We start from the raw sequence: 27431 nt of genomic DNA on the forward strand, positions 1-27431 counted from the left end.
GATTGTCTTACTCTAAACCTGAGAGCAGGTGATCAGTGTGAAAATACCAGGGGTTGCTAGATTCTTTCTGATTTGATGTAGCAAAAACAATTTCTAACAGAATGTTCTCAGCAGTGTTTTATTTGTTTAATTCATTCATAACAGCTTGATGCAGAGGATTTAATCCTTACTTATCAGATGCCCAGGGAGGTTATAGAGCCTGTATCCTGAAGATACTCAAACTCATCTTAGAGCAATGTGGCCTTCTGTGGGAGTGATTGGACCAGAGACCTCCAGAGAACCTTTCCATCAGGAATTACTGTCTGCTTCTGTACCTTAATTATGGTAACATTGTGATACCAGCCATGTGTCTCTTTGATGCTTCAGTTGGCATTCATATAGACATCCTGCAACTGAAGTTTTTCTTTAGCATGATGGCATTGTCAAGTTCAGAGAACACTCCATGATATTCCCTAAAAAATTGAAAGCTGCCATTGACTTAAGTTAATTAAAATGAACCTTGCCAGAAAACATTACATTTTTTGAATTTGTTTCTTTTAGTTGAAAAACACTCTTTTCTAGTTTGGCTAAAATGTGGATTTAAAATGTGGGTTCTAATGCCAACAGAAACCTTAATATAGAGTAGGTGGTATTTTTTTCTAAAGCCTATGAGCATTTGTTTTTTTAATTGGGGACTTCTTGGAGTTTTATTATAATTCCTTCGAATGACATGGCTGGATGATTTTAGTAAGATTTAAAACACATTTTCTTGCCACTATTTAAGAAGAACAGATTTTCTTATAAGCATAAGTAAAGTTCCTGCACACACAAGGATTTCCTGATTCTTGGGAGTGCTTCACCCCCCTGTGGCAGCATAAGGCAGTAATGTGCAGTTGTTCAGCATCTCTGAAATGCAGGATGGGCCACCATGCAGTCTTGCATTTCTTGAATTCCACATGAGACTCTCAGAGGTGCAAGGAATGTGGTGTCAGGTCTGACACTTCTGGTACTGTATGTGCCATCTGCTCACGAGCCAGTGATCAGCAGTGTGAACAGCTAGTGCATATATTACATCTGGATATTGCTGCAGATCCAGGTTGCCCCTGGTTTTTTTCTTCAGCAGGGAAATAATTAAGGTAAAAGAAACCAACAGAATCTCATCATTATGCAAAATATTTCAGTGCTGCAATTAACAGCAGCTATAATTTAAAACCAGATTTAACATCAAAGGCAGTTGAGATAGAATTAGGATTTATAATCATTATAATTCCGCCAAGGTTTCAGTGGGTCTGATTGCTAGAATTCCTCTTTTGCATTAGCCATTTTAAACCTGTCGACCGGCTCTCTTACGTGCCTGGGAATGAGGGAACTGTGCTTGCCTCACATAATCATCTCACAATTCATGGAAATGCCAACACTGGATGCTACATAAAAGTTCCAGAAGGCTTTGTTTCTGCTCTTCTTCAAAACAGCTGCCAAATCATAATTATTATTCAGTTTCAGCGAAGAGTATTAAAATGACAGTCCGCTGGTGAGCTGGAGCCATGGGACATGGGGAAGGAAACAGCTAAACTGGGGTGGGGAAATTCCTGACATGCTCAGCCAGGGATGCACAACATCTACTCAGCCTGCTGACATCTGCATTTAGCCATCAATTGTCCATTAATGAAGACAATGCTATAACAAATTCAAAATCCTGTGAGACATTTACCAAAGGGAAGACTAGTTCTTAGTTTTCAGACTGAGGAAAACGCCTGGTATTATGGAACATATAGATAATAATTCATGTAATAAATGAAATAATTGCATAATGGCCATTATTTAATGATGTAAGAGTTTTAGGGAAATCAAGCAGCAAGATTGGCTGTAGTTTCATCTGTAGAAAACACAGAAATTCACTAACGTGGCAAATATTATTGTTTTGTACATGTTAAGAGACAATAATCAACAGGCTCATGATTCATGGAAAAACCACCAGGCCTGTGGCCCAGGTTGTCAGCGGACCATGACTTGTGACAGTGTCAGAGTAGGATTAGACCCTTCTCCTCTATCTCACAGCTGCCTTAGATTTCATGAAACATAAATCTTCTTAAGGGAGAGTCACATTTTAGGCCATAAACACTTTCTGATGATACGATTACGCTTTAGCCTACTACATTTTGTAAAATTACCCACAAACTTATTCTGTGCTTTGAACTACATGTGAACTTCTCTTAAATGTCTTAATTTTTTCTCATATTCACAGGGTTGGGACTTAATAAGAATTATTTTCAGCTATCTTTTCAGCATTGCTTTTTCTCAAGTATCAGAGAATTAATCAGAAATAAACCTCAATTAAACCTGTACAATTAAGCCTGAGAATATATCATATGGTTTAAGATCATCAGAACTGTGTCTGGTGAGTCAGTATGCTCAAATATGAGGATGGAGAACCTAAACAAAATTTTTAAAAGCAGCTTTTTCCCCCAAAGGGTCTTTCTGTTTAGTTAATTTTTTAATTGTTTTCTCCCCTCTCTCAGCCACAATTTTAACATTATCAGTGGTGGAATATCGCAAAGTGCCTTCTTTACAATGGAAATATAACAATGCCACGTGACCAAAAGATTGCAAGATTTCTCAGCAATCAGGTGTGTGAACTTCATGTGTGGGGAACGGTTAATGCCTGAAACAATATAAAAATGTACAAACACATGCTGAGTGTGAAGTGCTTGCTGGACGAGGTAATTGGCAGAGTCAGTCCAAGGTTGCCTTTGGTCTAGTGCTGTTTATGCCTTCACTAGAGACTGGAATTCTGTCAAGGAAGAAAGTGAGAAAAGCAGGGATTAAAATTTGTTGAAAGTAGTTTTTTTGACATCTTTAAAAAGATATATAGAAATGACTAAAACTCCTAGGCATGGAGGGCTCCCAAAGTTATTATAACACTGCACAAGCTACTGCTAAACTGAGATTCTGGGGGCGTAACAGATTTTTCACTCCTTAAAAAGAGTAAGTGCAGAGAGGAGGAGTATGTCTGTAAATTTGTATTCGTGGGAAATCCTGACTTAAAGGTAAACTATATTTACCCCATTACAAACTGATAATAGCCAAGGAAAAAGAGACTGTAGCTCTCAGCGAGAGGAGTTTTTTTGAGTTTTATTATTCCAAATAAAAAATATCCAGAGTGAAGTAATTCCAGAGTAGGAGATTCAATGGTTAAGGGCCAAGATCTGCATAATATAATGCCATATCTGAGGCTCATAAACAGAAGCTGCAAAAGCTGCTGCTAAAGCAAATTCCTCCAACAGTATATCTCTCTCTCCCAAATCTGGCTAAGATTAGCACGTGTGTCTGTTGGAGTTATTGCCACCTGTCCTAGTTCAGCTGAGACAGCCCTGTTTTCAGTGACTTCATCTCTAATACATGATGCATAATGTCCTATTTTTCTGTGCTGCAGCTTCTAAAAGAAATATCCTGGCTAGTTCACATCATCCCTGTGAGGTTTTCTTCAGGAATTTGATTGAGTTTCTCAAAGGATTGCCCAGTGAAATGTGCACTTATCAGATAATTTCCCAGAACAAAATCCTGTGCTGCACTGCTGCAGTTGCAGCCTTGAGAAACAATACCAGTCATATTTTACATTAGTGAATTAAGCACCCAGTAATAGTGGCCAGTGTTTGATAGTGGAAGATGAAGAAATAAGTTTCTTTAGGTAGAGATGTGTTTAAAAATGGAATTCTATGGCCAGAAGTGCATAGCAACCACTGCTGAAATGGAAATTCAGAGAAATTCAGGTGTTCTGAATGTTTTAAAAATCTGGCACATTGAGTCTATGGATTAGACACACATCAGGATTAACCCCAAAGCTGTTATTGATTGGAAGATAAGACTCTACACCGGGCCTAAATATTGTGTTGCTGTAACAGAGACCAAATGTGAATAAAGCTATGAAAATAAAGGAGTATCTGCTCATATAAAAATTGTGGCAGAAAGTATCAGGCCAAAGTACTCATGTGTATTCTTCATGCCCCAATTTAAATGCAGCCCAAAATGTGTGCATTTTAAACCACAAATTTTATCAATTTTCAAAAGTCTTACCTTCCACTCCAATTTTGCCATCACCATCAGTGTCTCCTGCAGCCAGAAAAGCCTTGGTCTCCACCGAGGTGAGGGCTCTGGCATTTGAAGAGAAATTCTGCAGGAACAGCCTGAAATAGAACAGGGTGCTGTGCTTGAGTTTTGCTCTCTGAAATATCCCATAAGGTAATGTCTGCTCTTATTATCTGAGGGAATCCACACAGATTCAAGGAAAGACAAGGATTTGTGTTTTATTTTAAAAATAACATCGAGGGTTTCTTCAAGGACACCAAGCAAGTTCAAAGGTTTTTGTTGTTTAAGGAAATAGAGCAGCTGAACAGTACTTACTGCAGCTCATCCTCTTCAATGAAACCACTCTTGTCCCGATCAAGGATTGCAAAAACTTTCCTTATTTGATCAGTACTTTTGCTGGATAAACCAACCATGGAGAAGAAAGACTTGTAGTTGAAGGAATCATCAGCTGGAAGAAACAGAAGTTGTTAAATATTCTCCCTTGAAGTCACTACTACTGTGTGTATTCCTTGTGAATATTTATGTCATTTCTTAAGCATCAGCCAGCTTCTCTTTCTCTTGTTCCCTGCTGTAGCAAAAGAGCAGATACAGTGGATAATAATTTCCCTTTTTAATCACTCTGTGCCTGTGGTCATATTTCCTTTCAGCCAGTTTGAAGTTTTCCGCTACAATGCACATTCTGCTAAATCAGGATTTATGCAATGTGTCACATGCAATTAATAATAAATATTGAGAGGGTGCTACTGTGACTTACAAACAGCTCCTGTAATTATTAATTCATTTTCATGGAGTCCTTTTTATGTGGATAATTTGATAGAAGAGTAAGTAATTCACAGACAAACCAGATATTTGAGTATCTGGAAAATTTGCTTGATCTTACTGAGCAGCTCTTAAGAGAAGTGAGACTGATCATTGCTTCACAAATGACACTCTCATTCTGCAAGCTGAGGCTCTTTCTGAAATTTTGAAGGATAAGGCTAACTTTAAATTTAAGTCTTTAAAAGGTTTGGACACAGACAGCTTAGTGTTAAGCCAGCCCTAACTGAGACTGTGGCTCTTTAATTGCTGCTCACCACTTGTGAGACCTTTTGAATTTAAGGGGCTATATTGTAATGTAGCTTAGAAAAAGATCTCACAGGGAAGGAATCTAAGGGAAAAATGATAGGCATGTCATTTTAAGACATAGAAATGGTATTCATCTTCTGTCTGCAGAGCAACCATTCCTTACCCTGGCAGCTGGAGAGAGCAGATTCAATATCCTTAGCACAGAGGATGTCAGTGATGGCCATTGTTGAACTGGAAAATAAATTAAATGTGAGCTACTTAGTCATTAAAATTACTTCTCTCCTACTTTCATGGCTCTATTTGAAGTTGCTGCAGTGACAGTGTGTGATAGGGGAAACATTATTCATCTGATGGCAAGTGGAGCATGCTGTAACAGATGTCTGCAGCAGGTGCTTCCACTGAAAGCTGGGAATGAGGGAGGAATTCTGCACACGGGAGCGTGGGGCTTCAGGAAGATCTGATGCCTCTGCTGTGCTGGGAGAGCAAATCCAAGGTGTCCAGCACCACATAACTTCATGACTTTATGTGTGGGTTTTCCTAGAGGCGGATTATTACTTGGTAAAACATGGAGTGTATTTACAGCACATATAAGAGATAAGGCTGGTATATCCCCTAGAACTAGATCTGGAATAAGTGAAATTGGAATGTGAAAAATCTAGTACTATTATCAATAGATGTAGTGACCTTCACAAGGAATGATAATGGTGGTGTAGAATTAGTAATAGTAATTTTACTCATGTAAATTTGGAGGGACGTTCCTCCCATTTAGTTGCAACAATAAACGTGTCTTGCTGGGCTACTGCATCGCTGAAAGACTGTGTTTCATGAGAGCTTTGTAAAAAAGTTTTTGTCAGTATCTTCTGAGGTTCCTTTCTTTTGCATTCCATACAGGTTACAACAAACCATATTTTTGCCCAGATTTTGTCATTTTAGTAGATTGTTGTCTTTAAAACAGAAGCATCATGACTTAATATTCATTCTTAGTAGAGTGGAGGAGGTGTTTTCTTCTGACACAGCAGCATTTCATTTGAGAAAAATACTTTGTCCTGTTCAGCCACCAACAGCTGCAATAGTTTGCCAGTGCAATATGTATCTATTTACAAAATTCTATAATGCCTGAATTTCTAATAGATTTTTAGTGTACTGATGCATTTACAGTTTGGTAAACTGCACACACCAGTGGAGACAGGTTACAGTTTAAAACTTGCAACATTACTCTTAATTCATGTTAGTGAAAGAAGGGGAATAAGGCATAGAAAAATTATTCTTGAAAGCCACAAGAGAGTAGAAATATCTTTTCATTAATCCCTAACTGGTCTTCAGCAACATCATTCTTCCTGTCTAACCATGGACTGAGAAGGAATCAACTGGTGGTACCCATTTGTAGTCTGTGCACTCTTTTGAGATCTAAACACAGGTTTAAATTTCCTCTAAAATATGAAATGGCTGCCTCTGTACCTGTTGGTTTGCAGCAGAAGAAATTGTCAATCGTTTTAGTCCCTTTCTGAATATCTCAGAAGCGCTTGAGAAAGTGATGGCACACATTTCCACTGATGGCAATGGATCCTTCCTCGGCTCAGGCAGCTGGGTTACTTTTCTTTTACTAGCAATTATTTTGTCTCAGTGGGTTCTTGTGCAAAACACTTTCCCCTCTCAGCATTAGACAATATAACTTTGAGCTCAACTGTTCACCTAATTCTCACTGCCGACAGGATTAAAAAGGGGAAGAGTTGAAGGAAAACCTAAAAATTGCAGCATTTTTTACGAGGGGCATCGTTCCTGTCTTGTTCCATCCTATGATCCAAATGCAGATTCTATTTTATGTTAGCTTGCAAAGATACAACATACTGGAATAGAGGTAGGAATAGATACTTCAATTGCTTTCTGTTTAGGGAGCATTTTGCTTTTGTGTTTCTTTGAAAGCAGAAGATCTGATCAGCTTACCTTTGTGGTCTTCTTGACTGGATAAGGAAGCAGTCAGGTTGGGAGGAAGGTACTTGCTGTGTGTCTCCAGCAGAGCTGAGCTCGCATATATATATACTTTAAGTTGTATACCATATACAGATTTTAGATTTCAGCGTCACGAAGGGGGAATGGTGTCAAATGAACTTGCCTAACTAATCATCTTGCACTATTTTTATCTCAAGAGAATACATATGATATTTGCAAACGAAACAAGATAAGTGGCCAGATAGGCAAAAAGAACAGTCACGTCAAATTTCCTCTGATTTAAGCAGAAAACACCAGCTTCTCCATGTGATGTATGGCAAGACAAAAATCCCCACTATGTGATATGCTTGATCTGAGGAGTCAGATGAAATGAAGCACAATAACTTCTGAAGAGGTGTCTTTAATGACTGTTTAAATGTGATAACTTGTTATCTTATCTGTAGACTCTCTGTGTGATAGAATTTCATCATTGTTGCACTAAACAAAAAGAAAAAATTAAAAGTATTCTTCTCAGGTGTTGTTTGCATAGCAAACCAATCTAGGGAAATAATAGCCATGTTGTCTCCAGAACGCCTGATCTGTTGTTGTTTGGAAAAAAAATACCACACAGTGAATTTTTTGCTATAGAAGGTAAAATAATATTATGTCAATCCATCAGAACAGTTGGCTGGGGGAGGGTATTTCATCTGCTCTGTTTCCAGAGAAAATCTTACAATTCTGCAAGATTCTGACAACCTGTTTAGTCGGCTGTGTATGAAGCAAAAGGGTTGTGATCTGCCCAGCTGTCTCTGAGACAAAAGTCCCTGAGCCCTACATGAAAGATCTTTGCCTTCAGAATAGAGAGAACAATTTCAATGGCAACATCATCGCTATAACAATATCTGAGGAGTGTCTTTTCGGTTTTCAGCCTGTCTTCAATCTCTCTCAGAGAAGTGATTATTTTCTAGAATTGTTTGTCCAGTGCTGTTTCCCACTGTTCCTTTGTGCCAGTTACGTTTTTCATGGATGTAATTTGATCATCTCAATTTTCTTTCATGAATGTTGTAGCCTAACTGGGTGAGGAGCCTGTCAGCTTGTATCTCACTTGTGCCTTGAGGTTGAAGAACAGTGAAAGACAAGTCATATGGATGACAGCACAAGGTATCATTATGGCCAGGATTAAGGGATGGCAAGGGATGACAGTGCAATTGGCATCACAGCTTGAGGTGGTGGCACAGTAAGAGGTGACAGTGCAGAGACTGTCTTAATGTCAGAGAGAGTATCAAGGCATCTATTTTCCAAAGCATTTCACGCTAAGATGGAAGACAGACCTAACCACCTAACCAGTCACTGAAGCCAGCCACTAATAAATCAGGATGCCAGACAGAAAAGTGACGAATGGAGGGTACCTACAAGACCTTAGTGCATCCAGCACTCACAGCAGCTGAGCAAAAGGCAGCAAAAGACCATTGCAAAAGATTCTCTCTGTGGAGGAGTTGCTATTTCATTTGCAGTACATAAACATAAGAAAAATTATTGCTACAAGTTCTTTTTCTTATTAAAAATTCTGCAAGTCTGTCCTCCACAAAACAGTTTCAGACACAGATAATTCTTTTGCAGAGAAGCGTTGGTTAAGAATGGCTGTGGAAGATTTCAGCTTTCCCTGTTTTCTGAATGGGTTCTTGACCAGCTGACGCTGAAAAATTTCAAGAAGAATTTGATGGAGAGATATTTAATACCGACTCTTGTTGTCGCTGGTGACATCTGGTAGAAGGGGTACAAATACCACTTTCCCCCCTCAAACTCTTCTGAGAAATGACTTTTATTCTAAATGGGAAAAAATTCTTCTCCCTTTTACACACACCACCCTTTTCTCCTCTTCCAAATTGGAAAATTGTCTACATAGTGCCAACAACTGATGTGCGGTACGTAGGGCGTCCAACATAAAAACTGATGGCATGATATGACCTAATGAAGCTAAGTTAAGAGGAAGGCCAAATTCTGCTGAAACTCTTGGACTGCAGGAGTCTGCATGGGAATTTGGTCCCTGGTGTCTATTTCAGAGAATGCATTTGATTTTAGATGCAATGGCTTCTCATTTTGCCCAGAGCTAATTCCACATATGTTAACCCCTCGCCCCCACTCTTCCCTTTAAAAATAGCATTGATTGCTGTTATTTCCCTTTATGCCTGTGGGCTGTTGCCATTAGTTTGAACTTTATGTGAAGCACATAAGGATGCAGTCTTTAGAAGTGTGCTGTGTTTTCTAAGAGGCTTTGACAAGGTAATTCTTTTTGTGCCCCACAATTTTAAGGGTAAAGCATGTAGTCAAATGATTTATGGCTTTGGTCTGTACAGCTGTATTCAGACTCCAGCAAAATTTTGGAGTCACTTTTCTAGTAAGATTGGAGGCACTAGAGATCCACTTATGAAATGCAGGGGGATCATGTAGCTATTTACAACCAGCCTCAAACAACCATTTTCTTTTCAAGCCCTACATTAGAGATTGTATAAACATCTGTCTGGTCACTTTTGCTTTCTTAAATAAAATACTGTTAGGAACTTTGCAGCTGCCCTTCAACTTGGCAGGGGACGAACTGGGGAAGTATGAAAAAGTAAGGAAAATATATCCCTTTCATCTTGCCAGGTTACAACTAAAAGCAGTTTTAAACCCTTGAGCTTGAGAATTTCTCTTTGCTCAAGGCTCTTTGCCTTCTGGAGGCATGGAGTTGTTTTATTCTTCCCATTTTTAACCTTAATTCTTTTAACATCTGATGCTACCTCCCCAGGTTGAAAAGCTGTATTTTGTGTCATCATAAATTCTGTGATTGTTCTGTAATCTGTTCTTGTCATTCTTTGAGTGCCAATGTGAATCATGTGCAATAGAGTAACAAAAGTGCACAACAAAAGAGTTGTGTGAGTGCCTGCTTTAATTTAAATAAGTGTGGTTTAGTGCCTCGTACATGCCTGAGATTATTTTCAGATGAATGAGATGAATGCTTCTGGTAGGGGTATCCATGGTCACAAGTCAGGGAACAGGAGTCACCTGACAAAATGTATTTAACCTATTGTTAAATGACAAGTGAGTAGTGAGAGTGGAATATTCATTCAACTTGTAATTTGCTCTGGGAATATGTGAGATGAAGGAAACTATATAGATGTAATTTAGTGTAATTGTATTAATGCATCATGCTCTAGTCATTTGAGGAATGTAACTCCTGGAGAGATCTAGGAATATTTGTGAGTGGTTTTAGGTTTATATTACCTAAACTACTATCTGTAGACACCTCATAACTAACCCCCAGTAAAATGTTGAATTAAAAAAAAAAAGCTCTGGAAGGGTTGCTATGGAGGGAGGAGGCTGTATGTGGGAAATACACCAAATAAGATCCAGTTTATTTTTGCAAACTTGAATGAATCACAAAATGTAAGTAATTTATTTTTCACCAGCTATCATTCTAATGTCACGTGGGTTGAACCTCTGAGGTAGATTTTCAGAGATGCTAAAAATTTACAATGCAGCTTTTCAGTTCCTAGTGCCCTGTAAAATGTTAATGTACAAAACATTTTCAGTCATATTTTTCTTAAATGTGTAAAACATAATTTTTAAGCCAAGTAGATTGTTTACATAAATCAGACAATTTCTGGACCTGCATATCTGAAATGGGAATTTCAATCCTGCTTTCAAAATTTGAAAGGAATATGACCCTGATGCAAATTCTATATGATTTCTGAAGCAGCAGCTCAAAACTTTTATTCTCAAATTTAACCTTTCCAGTTAACTTCCATTTCTGTTTCTTTCTAAAAATGTTCATCCAGTGATGCAGAAGGAAACAGGCTTTTTTTTTTCCAAGAAAGAAATTCTCATAGACTGATTTCTGAAATTGTAGATTCTTGGGTCTGTTAAATCTGATACAATCATTCATAAACAGACAAGATACTTGAACCTCCACATGATTCTATCCATGAGTCTAAAATTACTTGCAGTAAGTGTCAGGAAACCTGTAGAATCAATTTTCTTGCCTTAATTCTGAAGCAAAAATCTTAGTGGTTTTGAAAGCGTCCAAATAAAAATGGCAATAAGAAGGTATGTGTAGGATTATCATGGTTTTTGAGCAGAAAATGAAATCAATTCAGCCAAGACAATCTTCTCTAGCTAAGTTGGAAGCAAAGACACATGCTGAAATCAGAAATTCTATTCAATATTTGATCTACCATATTCTGTTATTGAGCTGTGTTCTTCAAATCTTGTGTGGTAAAATCCCTCGAGGGGATCCTTGTTTCAGGAATTGTAACTTTAGTCTGTGTGTTTACACTGTGTAGCCTGGTGCAGTCCTGCTCCATGACTATGGTTTATAAGGACTATAAATAATCCTCAGTTGCAGCAAGCTTTCACATATAGACGTGTTTGAAATGAACTCAGATGTTTTTCAGCCTGTCTGTATGTTCCTGTGTAGTCCTTATCCCACTGTGTAAACAGCGGCTCCCACTATAAACAGAAACAGCTCCTTGGGTTCTATAATTGCAGGAGCACAAAGTAAGAACTGGGTCATTATCTGTGCTTATGCTGATCTAGTACTGATAGTGCTGAATAAAGCAGGGCCTCTCTTCTGGCAGAGTTGCTTTTCAAGGAGATATATAGATAAATTCCAAGGATATACGGGTTTCAAAAACCCCAGATGCTGACTCTGAGAGATGTTTTCTCTGTGCACAAAGCCTGGACCCAATCTGACTTACAGGTGCCCAGTGAAGTGTGACTTAATTCCCTTCTCCTCCATTTGCTGAGATTGGGAAATGGTCAGAACTTGTCTCAGCTCCTTCCAGCCTGGAGCGCAGGGCTTCTTTCCTATGCAAACTGGAGCGTAATAAGGGGCTGATGCTTGTTTGGATATTGTCCAAACATGGAGTTCACATCTCCAGGGCACAGCACCCAGACCCAGGAACTCTGAAACATTCTTTTGTCCCTCATTAGACGTTGCCAACAACACTGACAATAATTAGAATGAGAACTATAGAAAAGTAAGCTGAATGAATATGGAAATTGGTACTAGAGACATAACAGCATCGGATATGAAAGCATTAAGTCTTCACAAACAAGAATCCATTGAGCATTTGAGAGCTAAGCCTGGTTTAATCAAATGGTGCGTCAATGAAGTGATTCCACTGTTCAAATATTTGAAGAATCAGTGGGATGAAAAGACAGAAACAGGCATTGTTCTTCCTATACAGTGCTGCATTTGTCCTGTAGCTCCTGAGTGATATCAGTGTCCAGATAGCCCAGTGATTTCAAGCTTTATTGTATAGCATAGGACAACCCAGACAGCAAATGCAAGTTCTTCTTTTCCATTTATGGACAAACCACATTATATTTACTGTGCATTTTATTAGCAAATTGCTGCAGACAGGTTTAAAGTTAATTATTTCAAAACTGTTGCTCTGGACAAAAAATTAAATTTATTGTATTCAAGTAATAAATTCACTTAACAGTCTTTCCTTGAATTATAATGGCCTCCATCTGAGCTGAGTTATAGCAGTGTCTGCACCTTGCTAAAAAGGATACATTTGAAAAAGCATTTTACTAAACAGGAAGCTTAAGGAGCAAAAGTCTAGGTGAATCTCAAGAGCAGGAGGCCTGTCTCCCTTGGAACAGGAATTCCAGCCTGGCTATGCCTGGTTCATTGTTAGAGCAGAAAATGCCCTTGACCTGCAAAGGGATTGAGCTCGAGCTCCTGCTCACACAGGAGGCAGCAAATGGGGAGGTGCTTGATTAACTTTCGATTCTCTGAGACAACTGACAGAGGTACTTTATAATAGAGACAACAGGTAGATGCAAAAAAATGTTGAGATTTTTGCATCAATTTTTGAATTTCAAAATTTTTCAAGGATTTGACTTATTTTATTTAACTTTTGCATTTGGACATACCATACAGCAACATCTGGATTTGAAAATCCAGATGGTGAGAGCAGAAGGGGTCTTGCTGATTCCCAAATTCTCCATATTGGCTTGTCCCTTTCTGAGTAGAGGTAGATGAGAGCAGGTGATAAGGAGAATAAATGCTCAAGTACTTTGCTAAATTTGAGAAGAACATTTTGCAAATGTATTCTATGTCCTACCCTATGCTGAGCTGGGCTATGCAAGCTGTAGTTCTGGGCAAAATTTGTCACGTATAATTTTTTCTGGAAACTTAATTACTTCTGTGGTCAATGTGATGTTACTGAAATTTGAGTATTAAATGAAATGTGAAGCTTTTACTAAGAAATGCTCCAAAGCTGTTATCTCAGAATACCGTGACAAGGTAATTTCAGAATACCAAATCCCAGCTACTTCCTGAAAGTTGCAGCTATATAAAACCTTACTGAACAGTGATGTTGAAAAATGCATGTTAATCAGTGCAGATCTTCCCCATCACCTAACCCTGTAATTGATGGTGCCATCAACAGCAGAGACAGTAATTTAAATTATGAATGCTTCTGGTTATGAATGATGGATTTTTTTGGCGTAGGAATTAAAGAATATGCATTATTAGAACTAGTAGAAGAATTCAAGTCATGCTTTGGAGAAAAGTACAAAGTTAGGCATGGTTTAACATTCTTGCTAAAATCTGCTAACAAGCAGATTTTTCTATTAAATATGTAGGTATTACAAAACAGATAGAGAAGCATACATTGAATAAGGTTTGAAAGTTGTTTGAAGCCTTTTTGAGACTGGTGCATAAGGCCACCATTCTTAAATTTAAATCTCTATAAGCAGTTATGTCAGTGCCTTTATAGATGCAAGCAACTGAAATTATCAGCCTGGTCTTTTGTCAATTTGTTCCATTTTGATGTAGGAAGTCCTGGGCAGTGACTCCAGTGGGACTGAGGGACAGTGACTCACTACACAGTGTGACCCACTGCGCTGGGGCATTTGTTGGACATCTTCTATAATCACCTCTATTTGCATAATACATTTCTATTTTGACCCTGAGTATATGGACAGCTCAGTGGTATTAACAAAAGGAAAACATGGAAACTTATCTTCTGGTGATATGGCCACCAGGTCATCTTCCAAGAGGATTTCCTTTGAGTGGCTGGAATTGGATTTCACCCAATTTTAAAACTAGAAGAATGAAAAACACGATCTGATAATCAGGCAGCACTTGTATCTCGGTGTCCTAATTCTGCCAGTTCTTGAGCAATCCCCAAGAGTTTTCCAAGGAAAACTGCATAAACAACAAGGCAAAAATAGCAAGGCTGCTCTTAGAGAAACAAACCCAATAAGTAAAATGGGAAATAAAGGTGCAATCTTTAGAGGTTAAAGTGCTGTAACAACCTTCCCACAAAAGGAACATCCATAAACCTCTTGGAGGTTGCAGCCTGTGGGATATCACCTGTGTAGGGATATTGCCAGAGAGGTGGGATTTCAGAGTACAGACTTGGGAATGAGGCCATGGTGCTTTGGCTCTTGCTATCTCAGGTTCTCCAGCAAGCCCAGCTGAAGCTCATGGACCAGGAAGATGGCAGCTGTCCCTGGGCAGCGCGGAGCCAGCACTGCACAGCCCACTCAGCTGTGCCTCTGGGGAGGAAAACAGCCTGAAATTCAGCTTTCCCAAGACAGCAAAACCTGTTTGGAGACACTGTCTCATGACTGGTCAGATCTTGGGATTTTTCTGTCTTATTTATAATAATCTGGGTAAGCACCACTGAAATAGAGCATCCATTTGTCCCCCTGAGGAGATTTGACATCATCCCAGGTGTGAGCAGTGCCTGTGGCTGGTTCCCACAACAGATTTACAACCCTGCCATAAGCAGCAGCAGTAAGGACGAGTATCCCAACCTGCTTGCTTGGCATGACATGGGCTTGATGTAAGAAATACAGAACTGAGCTAATATAGTTACTAAACTGTCTGTTTGTGTCCAGGGAATGCTGAACACATGTGGAGCAGATGGAAGAGATTAAAAAAACATAGAATTATAGATGAGAAATGTTTACAATTAAAGCAACAAACAGGAGATTTCTCTGTAGTCTCTTTCCTGATTGTTTTGACACATGTTCGGGTGAAAAAGGTTTGACATACAAAACCTATTGTTAACTCCATTTACAATCAAATTCATTCGACTCAAACAACACTTTTCAAAATGTTCTTTGTTTCCGTTCACTCCAACCTAGCAAAGGAAAATCAATGTGTTTAACACCACCACTTAATTTAGAACATTTTAAGTTGTCTGATGAATCTGGTATTTCAGCTTGTCCTCTACTGTTTCAGCTAGTAAGGAAATTCCAACTAAGGGACTGCTAGATCAGATATCTTGTGTCTCAGCTGGCCCAAAATCCCCACAATGGTTTTAGCACCATTCTTAAGAGAACCATGCTGACTTAGTGAATAACAGACCTGTTTACCCAAATATGGAAGAGCACTTAGTTTGAAGGATATTCTCATCAGTATTAGAAAACTCAGAATTAAAGGATGATGTATTGAATATTCTTTTTTTTTTTTTTTGCTGCAAGTAGAGCAGGTCATTAATAACAATTCAGTAGAAAACAAAAGAAGCTTGATAGTTCCTCCTTGTTGGTGGGCAAGTCTCTCCACCAAAATCATGAAGTAAATATTTTTCTATGACCCTTATAAGCTTTTTTTCTTAGTCCTAGTTTCTAAGGTTCATGGATGCTCCTCCCACTGTGCTCATAACTGAGCAAGGCTGAATAATCCTGCAGCAAGAACTTGTGCTTGTGCTGCTGCTCACAAGCCTCGTGGTGTGATCTTGGCGCAAAAGCAACAGTACAAAATTGGAAAAGACCACGAATTTTACTCCAGCCCCAGGGTTTTCTAAAAGCACAGGCTCTCAGCCTAGATTGTGTTATGACTGTTTTTTCAGATCCCTGACAGGGTGTAAAATTACAGACTGGTCAATGCAGATAAAGCTGACACATATTTTCAAGCACAGGGAGAGTTTATGGCTATATTTAACAAAAACACTGAGTTCTGTTTTTGGGGAATACACTCTGCCTCTATATCCAAAAGAGTCACCAGAATCCAAATTCTCTCTAGTTTCTCCTGTTGATCACATCCCATGCACTGGTTTCAAATTTTATCAGATTGTGCTTGTTTAGGGAAATAGGCATGTTTTTGAGGTAAACACATGGAAAACAGGCTTTTTAAATGCATCCAATTTTTAACTCTCAAGGACTTAGTGTCTTTTCTCCATAATGCTAATAAAAATGCAATCTCTGATTTCCTTTTCATCAAGGGAAAACGTGCAGTCTTGACAAGCTCAGGAGAAGGGACGTATTTTGTGATGTTGCCTAGAGCACATCTGTGTACAGAGCTATTTCTGCCTTTATCTCAGAGCTGATAACATTAGACTTCTGGAGTTAGGTGTTTGAAGGAGCTGCAGACCAAATGCTGAGTTTTACAAATCTGTCTGTAAATATCATAGTAGAACTCCTGGTACAGTGAAAAACCTGGGCAAAGTGACTCCTTTTAACCTGAAAATTAAGTTCCCTCTCCAAACAAATGTACTGCCTATATTTTATCGACTTCTAAATATTTGCAGTTACTATTATAAAGTCCATTTCTTTGAATCACATGTGACAGGAATCTTTCCCTCATAGTAATGACTATTTCTGTTGTGGGGAGCACAGAGCACTTTCCAGATCTTTCTGAGGTAGTCTGTATTATCTGACATTTCTGTAGGCAACGTTTAGTGGTGAATTAGATTGTAAATTCTACAGCTGTGAAGTCTAAGGAAACAGGAGTCTTGGCAAATTTCTAAATAAAGCTCTGGTAAGGAGTGAGTGGGAATTTAATGAATACAGATTGTGGAATCAATCTCTCAATGTGTTTTGATTAGGGTAAAGTGCCTATATAATAGGGGTTTTTATTGCACCACTAAATATGACAACACTGAAATTTATTATGTGCTCCTATTTATATTATTTTCCTTTTCTTTTCATTCTTATAAAATGTTTAAAATACAAAATATTTTTTCTCTGTAAGTTCTTCAGCTGGCAGGATTTAAATACAAATAAAAAGTTGAGGCCACAATCCCAATGCTGAGAATCTCAAAGATTTTATAAGAATGAAAAGCAAAGAAAAATATTTTTTTCCCTGTGCATGGAAAGACAGGCTCTGTGTGTGTGTGGTATGTCCGACTTTACTATATGATTTCTGTATTTATAGCTTTATAAGAAGAAGATGCTCAGAGAATTGCTCTGGTGGTTTTATTCTGCATTGAGGAGTCTCTCTGGCCAGAAGGAGATTTTCTGGGCAAATGAATAAAGTTGAAATTTCAGCACATCTCGTCCTGGGTACCCCATAGTCTGGGCCCAGCCATGTCCCTGTGTCCTTCTCCTCACACAGCACAGTAACAGTCCCTCTGGCTGATGGGGGCTGGACACAGCTCTTTCAGAGGCTGCTGCTGTCATTCCTCTGTTGTCTGGAGAACAGATTGCAGAATGAAATTAACTTTACTTGACAGTAATAAATGCAATACACAGACAGCACAGTGTTCCTGTGTCCAAAAGAAATAAATTCCATGGATTTCTACTGGGACTGGAGTAAGATTTAGTCTTGCAAGCAACACCATCCTTTATAAATTATATGGATAAATATTTGAAATTTATAAATGCCTACTGTATGAGACTTCCTGTTTTTGAAGTCAATGGCAAAATCCCCATTGACTTGAGTGCCAACATGATGTGGACCACAATATGACATGTTTCCCATGAAAATTATGTTATAATTAACATTTGGAAATTAATTAACAAGGTGGACCTGATAGCTAAAGAAGCTGGGGGTCATTAGAATGAATTGAATCTTTCTTTGCTTCTCTACTACTTTAATTCAAAATTAAGTAGCATCCTTGTTTTTACCAAGATCTGGTAATTTTTCGTCCTGTACCTCATCTTGGTTAAAGCCACCTTAGTATACTTTATGACCATTGTCAAAACACATGGGGGTTTCTTTTAAGGTGATGGAGTTATTATCAGCCATATTCATAAATTTACTTCCCAGTCAAAAGTGGAACATTTCAACACGTGGTCAAAGAAAGATGGTAATTGTCAGTAGAAGGAGGAAACAGACACTCTTCAGGCAGCAGTGGGTGCAGGATGCCCAGGAATGGCAGCAGGTATTTGGCTGAATAGTTCACATGGCTGAGTTTAGGAGCAAGGCCCTATCCTGGTAGGAATGAAGAGGAAGCACAGGACTGGACCCCCCTCCTTTACCTCTGTAGTTTTGCCTCCAGAGAACACCTGTCTTTGTATGTAAATTATTTATGCTTATCAGAGAGAGAAATGCAAAACCCCGGATGGACTATCTGAATTCTAATTCTGATGTTGATGTTGAGCCTCCCTGAGGCCCTGCACAGTTGATATTTATTGTGTGCTTTGTGCCAGTACAGTTTGCCACAGGCATTTAAATGATAGGCTTTGTCCTTAAAAAAGGGTGAAAGAAAGAGGTCAAAGCCAAAAGGGAGAATTGTTGATATTGCCTCATTGTATGTTGAATAGATTCTTGTGCTACAAACCATTTCATTGAAAGACAGATGATTCTAGGAATCAGATCCTACTGTAAATGTATCACAAAGAGTTCATATATATCACTTAAGATGCTGTTCCCCCATAAACAAAACTTGGCTAATCTCTTTAACAGCTGAGAGGTTGGTATGAACTCCTGTCATGGGGTAACTCCACAGACACTATCGATGATTTCTGGAGATGAAAACTTGTACTGGAATACAGGCCAGGTAGTTTTGTTGTCAGGGTGTTTTTGGTTTTTTTCAGTTTGGTTTTGTTTATCTTTTCTCTTTCCTGTAAATTCTTCTTACTCCTGTAATTTTGGTAGAAACAGAATTTGAGTTACACTGGTCATGAGTTTTTGCTTGTCCCTATATTGAAAAAAATTCAGCTTTTGCCTGATTAACTGCTGTCTTATGGTACATTTGGTTCATGTATGAATTTCCCCAGCTATCAAGATGGTAGTTTTATTTTAAACTGAAATAGTCCCATCTGATCTGCTATGCAAGCCAATAATAAACGGCAAAGTACTCAATTCAGAAAAATAAAATTAGGGGGATTTTTTCTGTACTTCATTTTGTTCTGTGCAGTTCATCTTGGGTTGGGGAGAGAAACAAATATTGTTATGGAGAGCAAAGAAACAGTACAAATATGTTTATGTATTTCTAATTTTGTCTTGGGTGTTGAATTGCCCTGGGTTCAGTTGCATAATGATAAGTAAAGCAACTGGACACAATCCAGTGCAAAGTGATGCATGAAACCAGCGCTTTTCCCCCCCAGTGTGTGAAAATTTGTATCAGCAAGAAACAGATAGTCTAACTTGTATGTAGCTGGAGAACTGCCTGCATTTTGATACCTACATTCTTTTAAAATGACTCATTCTTCAGCGCAGACACCAGATCCGTGGTGCTGAGGCCCAGCAGTGACATGGAGACACTGGCCTTCATTAACCCTCCATCCTCCCTTGCTGTGCACTGATGTGACCCCAGCAAGGGGACCAGAGAAACTGTGGGCAAGTCTGGGGGGAAGGTGCTTATTGGGTGGGGCTAAAGCCCAATATTTTACCTTACAAATCCCTGCTGGAGCCAGGGTTAGATCTAAATTCTGCTACCTTATTGTCACAACCCTGCAAGCCAGGTCCTCACCACTGGAACTTCAGTGTGCGACTGTCTGGGGTGGCCTTGCTGCAAAACCCAGCTACTTTCTGTCCAGGAGATGGGACAAGGTGCTACCATTTCAAGGAAAAGGCCAGTCATTGCTTTTCTGCTGCTAGTCAGATATATTAGTAGTTACAGGCTTAACAGTTATTTTGAAAAGCCCCATCTATGGTAATGATTTTGTTCTTTAAGCATGTTTCACCAGGAAAACCTGATATGTGACTTTCTGTGAACTATGTAACAGGAAAGACTCATGAAAAAAAGGCCTTTGATGTTTAAAGGAAATTACATTTTTAATAAATTACCTTTAAAACAACCTTAAGCATCAGATAGAGAGTAGTCAAATAATAATTTCTCTGTTTTACCTTTTTTTTTTAGAAAAGTAAGAAATGTAAAGCTTTCTGGTTTTTATATAGCTCCCCAACAGCTACCTTTATATGCCATAGAATAATAGTATTTGTGTGAAAGAAGGATGGGAGGTTCAGTTCTAGAATGAATCTCCTATTTGGTTCTGGTTTTATATTGTTTTTTCCAAATCCACATCCAATCTCTGGGAGGTAGATCTTGTAGTAGGATTTGAAACAGTGCAAGAGTAAATATATAAATAAGTCAAATTAGTTTCAGAGTGGAGAATGTTTTAAGTAATATTATAGACTAAGTCAGTGTGAAAATGTGGGTAAAGATCACGCAGATTTGGGCTGTTGCTAATCATCCAGTCAGAAACTCTGCATTTTGGTTTATCACAATGTGGCTCTTTTAAATAAGACACAAACATGCAAACACATTGCAGATTTATCTTTGGTAGGTGAAGATCTGGAGCCTAATTGTAATTAGTAGTAGCTTTTTGTGGCTGGCTTACAGACCTCCCAAAGCTGAACTAGCAATAGCAAAGTGAGCACATCTTCCCCCACTGTGAGAGACAGCACTGACCTTTCAATGTTCAGCAGGCCTTTGTGAAACTGCTGGGATTTATTAATCACTTGGATTGTTTGGATTGACAAAAGGACAACTCAAAACATGGTAGGTAATCATGAATGTGGGAGTTAATCTCTGTGATCTCTGACTGGTGTTTAAAGGTTCATGATTTGCTCCCAAGTGACTGAAGCAGCAGGATGAGAACTGAGGTCTTTCAGCTTTTTTTTTTTTTTTTTAATGCACAGTATTTCAGTTTTGGATGAGGTGTAACTTAACTATGCTTTTGGGGCAGTCAATTGTGGAGTATTCTGCTTTTGCAATGGTCCAAGCAGTGCTGTGTGTTGGAAGCCATTGATGGAGCAGTAGAGAGATCAAACTGGGCAAATTGCTCTAACTAAAACCAAAGCACAAGGATAAACACTCTCTCCTCCAGCTCTGTTGAGTTATTCAGCAGTGGTTAAAAGTTGTCACCAAGGCTGAGGGGCACAGTGCCATTCAAGGCTTTGTAATGGCTTTGGTGCTGCTGTGATGCTCCTGGAGGGTGATGCAGAGCAGTGGCAATAGATTTTTATTAATCCCAAATATGCACCTTGCACTCCATGACATGTTCTTGGTTCCAGCCATGGAACTCATCTGTGCTAATTGTGTGCAAACTCATTGAATTCTGCACTTACTTGACAACCAGTCCTTGCAGATTAGATTATTTTTCTTGGAGCAGGCAAGATTTGCCTAAGAGGAAATGTCATAAGAATAGGATGGAAAAGAAGAGTGAATCCTGTTGCTTAAAGGCTGGTCCTGCTAGAATAGAAGGGATAATGCACTAATCAAATTTTGACAAGGTATTAAGGAGAAAAGATGGGAAAGCATTTTTGAACTGCCTGCGCTAAAGCTGGATGCCTGAAAAATAAAGCAGTTCTTATGCATAAACATAATTTTGATTTAGTTGGCATTACCCAGGGATAAGTCATACATCTATAGCAGTCATAAACGTCAGTGCGTGAAAGAATGGGCCTCACACAGGCTGGTGATGCCAAGAAATCAGGGAGACCACCTGTTCCAAGATGAGGTACAATATAAATAAATACAGATACCTCATCTTGCCCAGCTGGTACCAGCACAGGTAGCACATGTTGCATGTGGTGCATGTGGACATGATTATGTGACTGAAGCATACATGGCCTGACCTGCTTGTACAGGACAAAGAGAAATTAACAGAGGGAGTGATCATAATAAATAGCTGTTTTGTGAGAATGTTTCACTGTGATCAGTCTTCTTCAAAAAAAGGCTGGTTTTCAGGCTGCAGGGAAGGACAGGTGATCCATGAATTGCACTCTGCAGTGAGGCCCTGCTAAGGTCATGGTGGCTAAGCTAAGATGGGGAGATTAAAATATTGGATTTGTCAGACAGGGCTTGGCTTGTTGAGTCCTCTTCCTTTGTGCTTTCTGAGAGACAGTATAGCCAAAGCAGAGAATGGAGACTGAAGAGAAGTAAATAGGCAGGGAGCAGGGAAAGAACAAAAGAAGAAAAACAGTGAGTGGAAAGGTGAACAAGATCTTGTGTACTTTATGTCGGTGGTGATCTTGCCTTTCTCCTTTCAGCTGCTGGTGTCTGAGCCTGGCAGGAAGAACAGGACAAGACTGGTAGCCTGTAAACACTGACTTACAAGCTCTGGCAGGATTGATATCACTGAGTTAAGATGTCTCTTGGCTCCCCCAGTTTTCTTTCTCTTACTATGTTTCCTTAACATGTTTGTTACACTTCGTAACCTCTTAATATCTAAAGCCTTTAGATGTGGAGGATTTGAACTGATGTAGGAAACACTCGCTTAAGGACTAAGAGTCCTTAACTAAGTAAGTAAGTAAGACTAAAGTTCTAATAAGTCCTTTCCCAGCTTGGCTCCCAGCCTCTGTCTGGCCTGTCCCCAGCCTAGTTCTGCATCCCCTCGGAACGCCCAGCCCCACATCCCGCCGTTGGGAATGCACAGTTCCACATCCCGATGCCGGGAATGCGAGCCCCTTGTGCGGCGCTGGGACCGCACAATTGCCGCTGTCGGGACGCCCCGCTCCCGGCGCAGGGAGGCTGCTGAGCGCCACCTCGTGTCTGCCGCGCTGGGACCGCGGCCCCGGCGTTTTTGGGAAGGGAGGATGGCTGCCTCGTCCCTCGGAGCCGGGAAGCAGCAGGATCAGGCGGCGGGATCAGGTGCTGAGCTCTGCCTTCCCGCGGAACACTCGGCAGCCTCCGGGTTCTGCGTGCGAGTGGCACAGCCAAACTGAGGTCGTAAGGAGGTAAAAAAATCGAGCCTCTAAAAACGTTTGTAAATCGTATTTTATGGAAAAAGCTGCCCTTCTTACACTGCTGAGTTAGCCAGGAGGATGGATATGAGGATTTGTTGATAGTACATTAAATTCTGCTCTGCAGTGCAAAAATCGAAGGACAAAATATCAGCGACAAGGTCAAGGGAGCTTCCAGGACTGCCCCGTCCAGCTGCTCTGCTGTTTTGTGTCACCTCTGTGACTCTTCTGGCTCCCTCAGGTGAGCACAGAGCTGCTCTGACACAACCCAGACCCCTTCCATCCTGCCAGGATGTCTTGTACATGTTCCTTCATCCCACTGCCATTCTTCCCAGTGCATCTTTCCTTCCCTACAGTGGAGGTCCAGTTTTCCAGAAAGATTTTTTTCTCTATAGTCTTGGTTCTCTCATCAAGCTGTGAAAAGCTTCCATTGGCATCAGTACCTGAATCATATCACCCATGCTAAACCCTATGTAGATGTCTTCTATTATGTAGACAAACACTGTATCCTCAAATGAAGAACCCAGTTTTGAACAAAGCAGTTCTTTGGCATTTGAAATATCCTGCAGTGCCATACTCAGAGTGTCTAAATGCACAGGCAGGGCTATTGGAATTCTGCTTATTTTAAGAGAAAAAAAACCACCTTCTCCTGACAGGCTACAAGCTACACAGGATTTTGTGATTAAATCAGAATTATTCATACCACTTTCATGTTCAAAACTCCAGAAAAAGAAGAAAATATTTCATGTGGTGGAAAACCCAAGTAGGTTATGTGAGACCCCAGAGTCAGATTATGATGTCATTGGGAAAGGGCTGAAAAGCAGCATAACAGAGTGAGATCAGACCATGGCACGTGTGTTGTTGCTACTGTTACTAATACTGTTTCCACAAATGTTTGAGATGTTGTAGGTATTTCTCAGACATAAAAGAAAGAATTACATTTGGCCAGGTAGTTCACAGTGGGATATGAGGTTATTTTTCAGTTTGACATGGAAACAAATAAAACAAACACAACATTAGCAATTATTTGGATTCCTGTTGAGAATGTATTATGTAACTACTCTGGCTTTCTTTCCTCATAACATAGGGTGGGGAAGATGATAAATGTAGATAAAGGAATAATACAGAAATTCAGCCACCCTGCAGTATTTCAAAGAATCACCCTTGGCAGGTGCTGAAAAGGTGTCCTTGAACTTCCACAGCATCACAGCCAGAGTTCTTTATCGCATTCCAAACTGTGATAAAAGAGCAGAATCAATAACTCAGAGAATGGGGACAGAGCCGCTGATGCTGAATAGAAGTCCTAAGAGGTAAAGGGTATTTGAGAAGAACATAATAAGAAATCCAAGTTTCTCCAGTCATCTGTAACCCATGTTTAATTTCAGTTAACAAGGGCCAGCCTACAGGACAGTTACTCCAGATTTATACCAATATAAGCAAGAATGGGAAAAAAAAGGCACTTGAGAAAGGAAAATTCAGCTAGAAGATTGTAGAGAATAAAATGTCATCCAATGATTAGTTTGGGCAATGGAACAGAGTACATTATGTTTGAAAAGGGAGAGCCACACTGCACTATTAGGTGTTGAAGTCCTGCAAAAGGGGCCTGGAGAGGAGGAGCTGGTCCATCTACACACCTACACAAATCCTTCTGCAATCAGTGCACCCAGGTGCAAATCCCAGCTGCCTGGGAGGAAAAATACATAATTTGGCTATGGCTATTGAATAACTGGCAAAGGCCCAGTGTTTCAAAGAAATGTGAAAAAAACTCAGAAACTAACTTATGCAGCAATGAGGATGTGCTGGGAGAAGCCTGCTGGTCCCTTGGCAATCAGAAACGCTGTGAAGCATGGTATCCACACACAAGAAATACAGAACAAGAGACATCTAGTCTTGTTTCAAGCCTCTGTTAGTATATCCCAAACACTGACTGCCCACAGACTCATTTCCTTTGTTATGCAACTCTTCTGTGGGAATATCAAGTTCCATATTAAGACTATTTAGGTTTATTGTCTTCACTGCTCCCTTTGAAAGACCATGCAAGTGTGTGATCTCCTTCAATAGCTAGAAATGTTTTCTATAGTTTTCATTCTAAACATGCTGTTGATCAGATTATAAAAATTTTATCTCATAGTCATGTTAACCTTTAACTCAGTTCTTTTCCCACTCTATTTATCATAAGATCTATTTATAAAGGACTTGCATAGATCTATTTATAAAGGACTTGCATATTGTTCCTCCACTGTCACACTGAAGAAGTCATGTTCTTTTTATCTCTCCCTAAGACTGCTAATTCTGTAATTGCTCTAATAGCCAGTCTGCACTGATTCCAGTTTAAGCTAATCTTTTTCAACACTGTTGACAGGAACTGTATAAATATTTCACACAAAATCTTACTAGTGCCTTGTCTAAAAGTGCCAATATTTCCTTCTCTGCTAAAAATCTCACCTAACCCATCTGAACACTACATTATCTGTTTCCACAGCTGTGTTGTACTGGCAGATTTGGCACACTGTCAGTCTATCAGAACACTCAGATCTTTTTCCTTCGCTGTTGCTTCCAGCTGATGAATCCCAAGAACATGACTTTGCAGTTCACATTATTAAATTTCTATCACTGCAGGCAAGAAGGTCATCTAATTCCAGTGTGGTGATCTGGTCCTGCTCAGCATTGGCAGTATCCTCCAGCTTTTTATCACATGCAAAATTTTTGAGGCTGGGCCTGCTTATGTTCCTAGTTCATGGAAATGTGGATTATATGGTATTGCTCCAAAGAGTGAGTCCTGAGGAATACCATCAGGTAACTTGGCCATTCTTGTAACTACTTTTTTATTATAACCTGTTGCTCCTTCTTCATATTGTTTTTATATTAATCCCTATCACCTCAACTTTCAGTAATGATTTCCTCCAGAGCACTGTATCAAATGATCTGTTTGAACTTCAATAGACTGAGTTCACTGCATTATTTCATTGCAGAGAGACAATTATCTTACTCAAGATACACCAGCTCAGACTGATACCCTCTGCTCTGGTAAACCATGTATGTTTTCTCACATTCTGTTTGCCTCCCCACAATTAATTTGTTCTAAGACTTGGCATTATACTGAATTTTTAATATACATTTTAGAATATGTATACTTTCTAAAAATACATTTCAGAATATAAACATTGTATTTGCTATGCTGAAGTCCTAGGCAAGCTTTCATTGAAATTCATTAAACGCTGGCTGCTTTTACTTGAAAATTCATATACCAGTTATTTCAGTATGCTAGGGAGGAGATTGTATGTGTTCCTCAATAGTTTTGTGCATGAAGAAATATGCTCTGTTTCTTCTAAGACTTGCAATTTTTATTATACTACTGCTTCCTTTATATGTCATTTCCATCTGTTATTAGCCTAGTGTCAAAGCAAAGGATCATTGCTTATTCTCAAGCAATACCATCTCTTGTTAGCTGATTTATTATTAAAGAAAACCACATTATATCATCCCTGTGTCTTTGACAGAGCTCTGCTATCACTGGTGGCATTAATTTTCTGCTTTAAGTTAAAATCTTCCTCAAACAAGGAATTCCAGTTATTACTTTCCTGTAATTTTACATCTCTTAGAATTTATATTCAAATTTGAATAGAGGAAGGAGGCTGTAAAAGATCCTCAGCACTATCCTGATGGGGCAGTTTTTGTCATCTCTAGTCCAAGTCCTTTCCACCCAAGCAGAATTTGTTTGGTCACTGCGATCGCAGATTTCTTCACGCTCAGCCATTTCCTCAACATTCAGTGACACCTTCCTTCTCCTCTCATTTCTGTCTTCCCTAACAAACTCCCTACAGACTGCATTAGTGGGAATATTCTGTTCTCAGCAGAAAGGCAGAAGACCTCTCCATGCTCCAGCAGGGTTGTCAATGAGCTTCTGACATCTCATCTTGCCTTTGACATTGCCATTCTGTGCAAGACAACTTTCAAGGGAGACAGGGCATGTCCTGTGTGAGGCCCAGGGGAAGGCTGTCCCCTGCCATGCCCAGATGGTAACCAAACACTTTTCACAATCAAAGATGGCCTGAAAATAGACATTTGATAACTTACCTCCCTGTGTGAACACTCCACAGGTCCTCAGGTCCTGACTACCCTCTCAGGATTGTCATATAGAAGTATTAATATGAAGAAAGAGTACAGAAACACTGGTTTTTGTGCTTACTGATGTGTTCCCCCTGTGGATGTCATATTTCCAGTATTTTTCTGGCATTCACAGACAATTAGAATAGAGCACTTCCAATGGAGAGATCTACTTGAGCTAATCTGCATGTCTTGTTCTTCAGAGAAGTTATTTTAGCCACATCACAAAGCCATTCACTGAGGTTATTAATTTCAGCAAAGCCAGGGAAGAAATATGCTCCTACATACCTGATCTGCTGAATCCACCAGAGATCTGCTTCTTGGCACTGACTGCAGGATCAAATAAATATAAAAGACTTGTTGAGAAACAACATTCCTGGAGTTCTTTTGGCCCCAGTCACTCATG

The 27431-nt window shown here is 39.4% G+C and overlaps 1 protein-coding gene across 2 annotated transcripts; it reads right to left on the reverse strand.

Moving 5' to 3' along the window:
* Positions 1-102: 102 nt before the first annotated feature.
* On the reverse strand, positions 103-27372 carry LOC107211046 (parvalbumin, thymic). Of its 2 annotated transcripts, none has more exons than XM_015642493.3 (5): positions 27314-27372; positions 5294-5361; positions 4381-4513; positions 4054-4163; positions 103-2770 (listed from the first exon to the last, which is right to left on the reverse strand). In XM_015642493.3, the coding sequence occupies exons 2-5, from the start codon at positions 5352-5354 to the stop codon at positions 2745-2747; spliced, it is 330 nt and encodes a 109-aa protein (XP_015497979.1). In that variant the 5' UTR covers positions 5355-5361; positions 27314-27372; the 3' UTR covers positions 103-2744. The 2 variants fall into 2 exon arrangements, with proteins under 2 accessions (XP_015497979.1, XP_015497977.1); XM_015642491.2 differs by lacking the exon at positions 27314-27372 and adding an exon at positions 7075-7146.
* Positions 27373-27431: the final 59 nt, after the last annotated feature.

Source organism: Parus major, chromosome 14 (genome assembly GCF_001522545.3).
Source record: "Parus major isolate Abel chromosome 14, Parus_major1.1, whole genome shotgun sequence".
Taxonomy (NCBI): Eukaryota; Metazoa; Chordata; class Aves; order Passeriformes; family Paridae; genus Parus; species Parus major.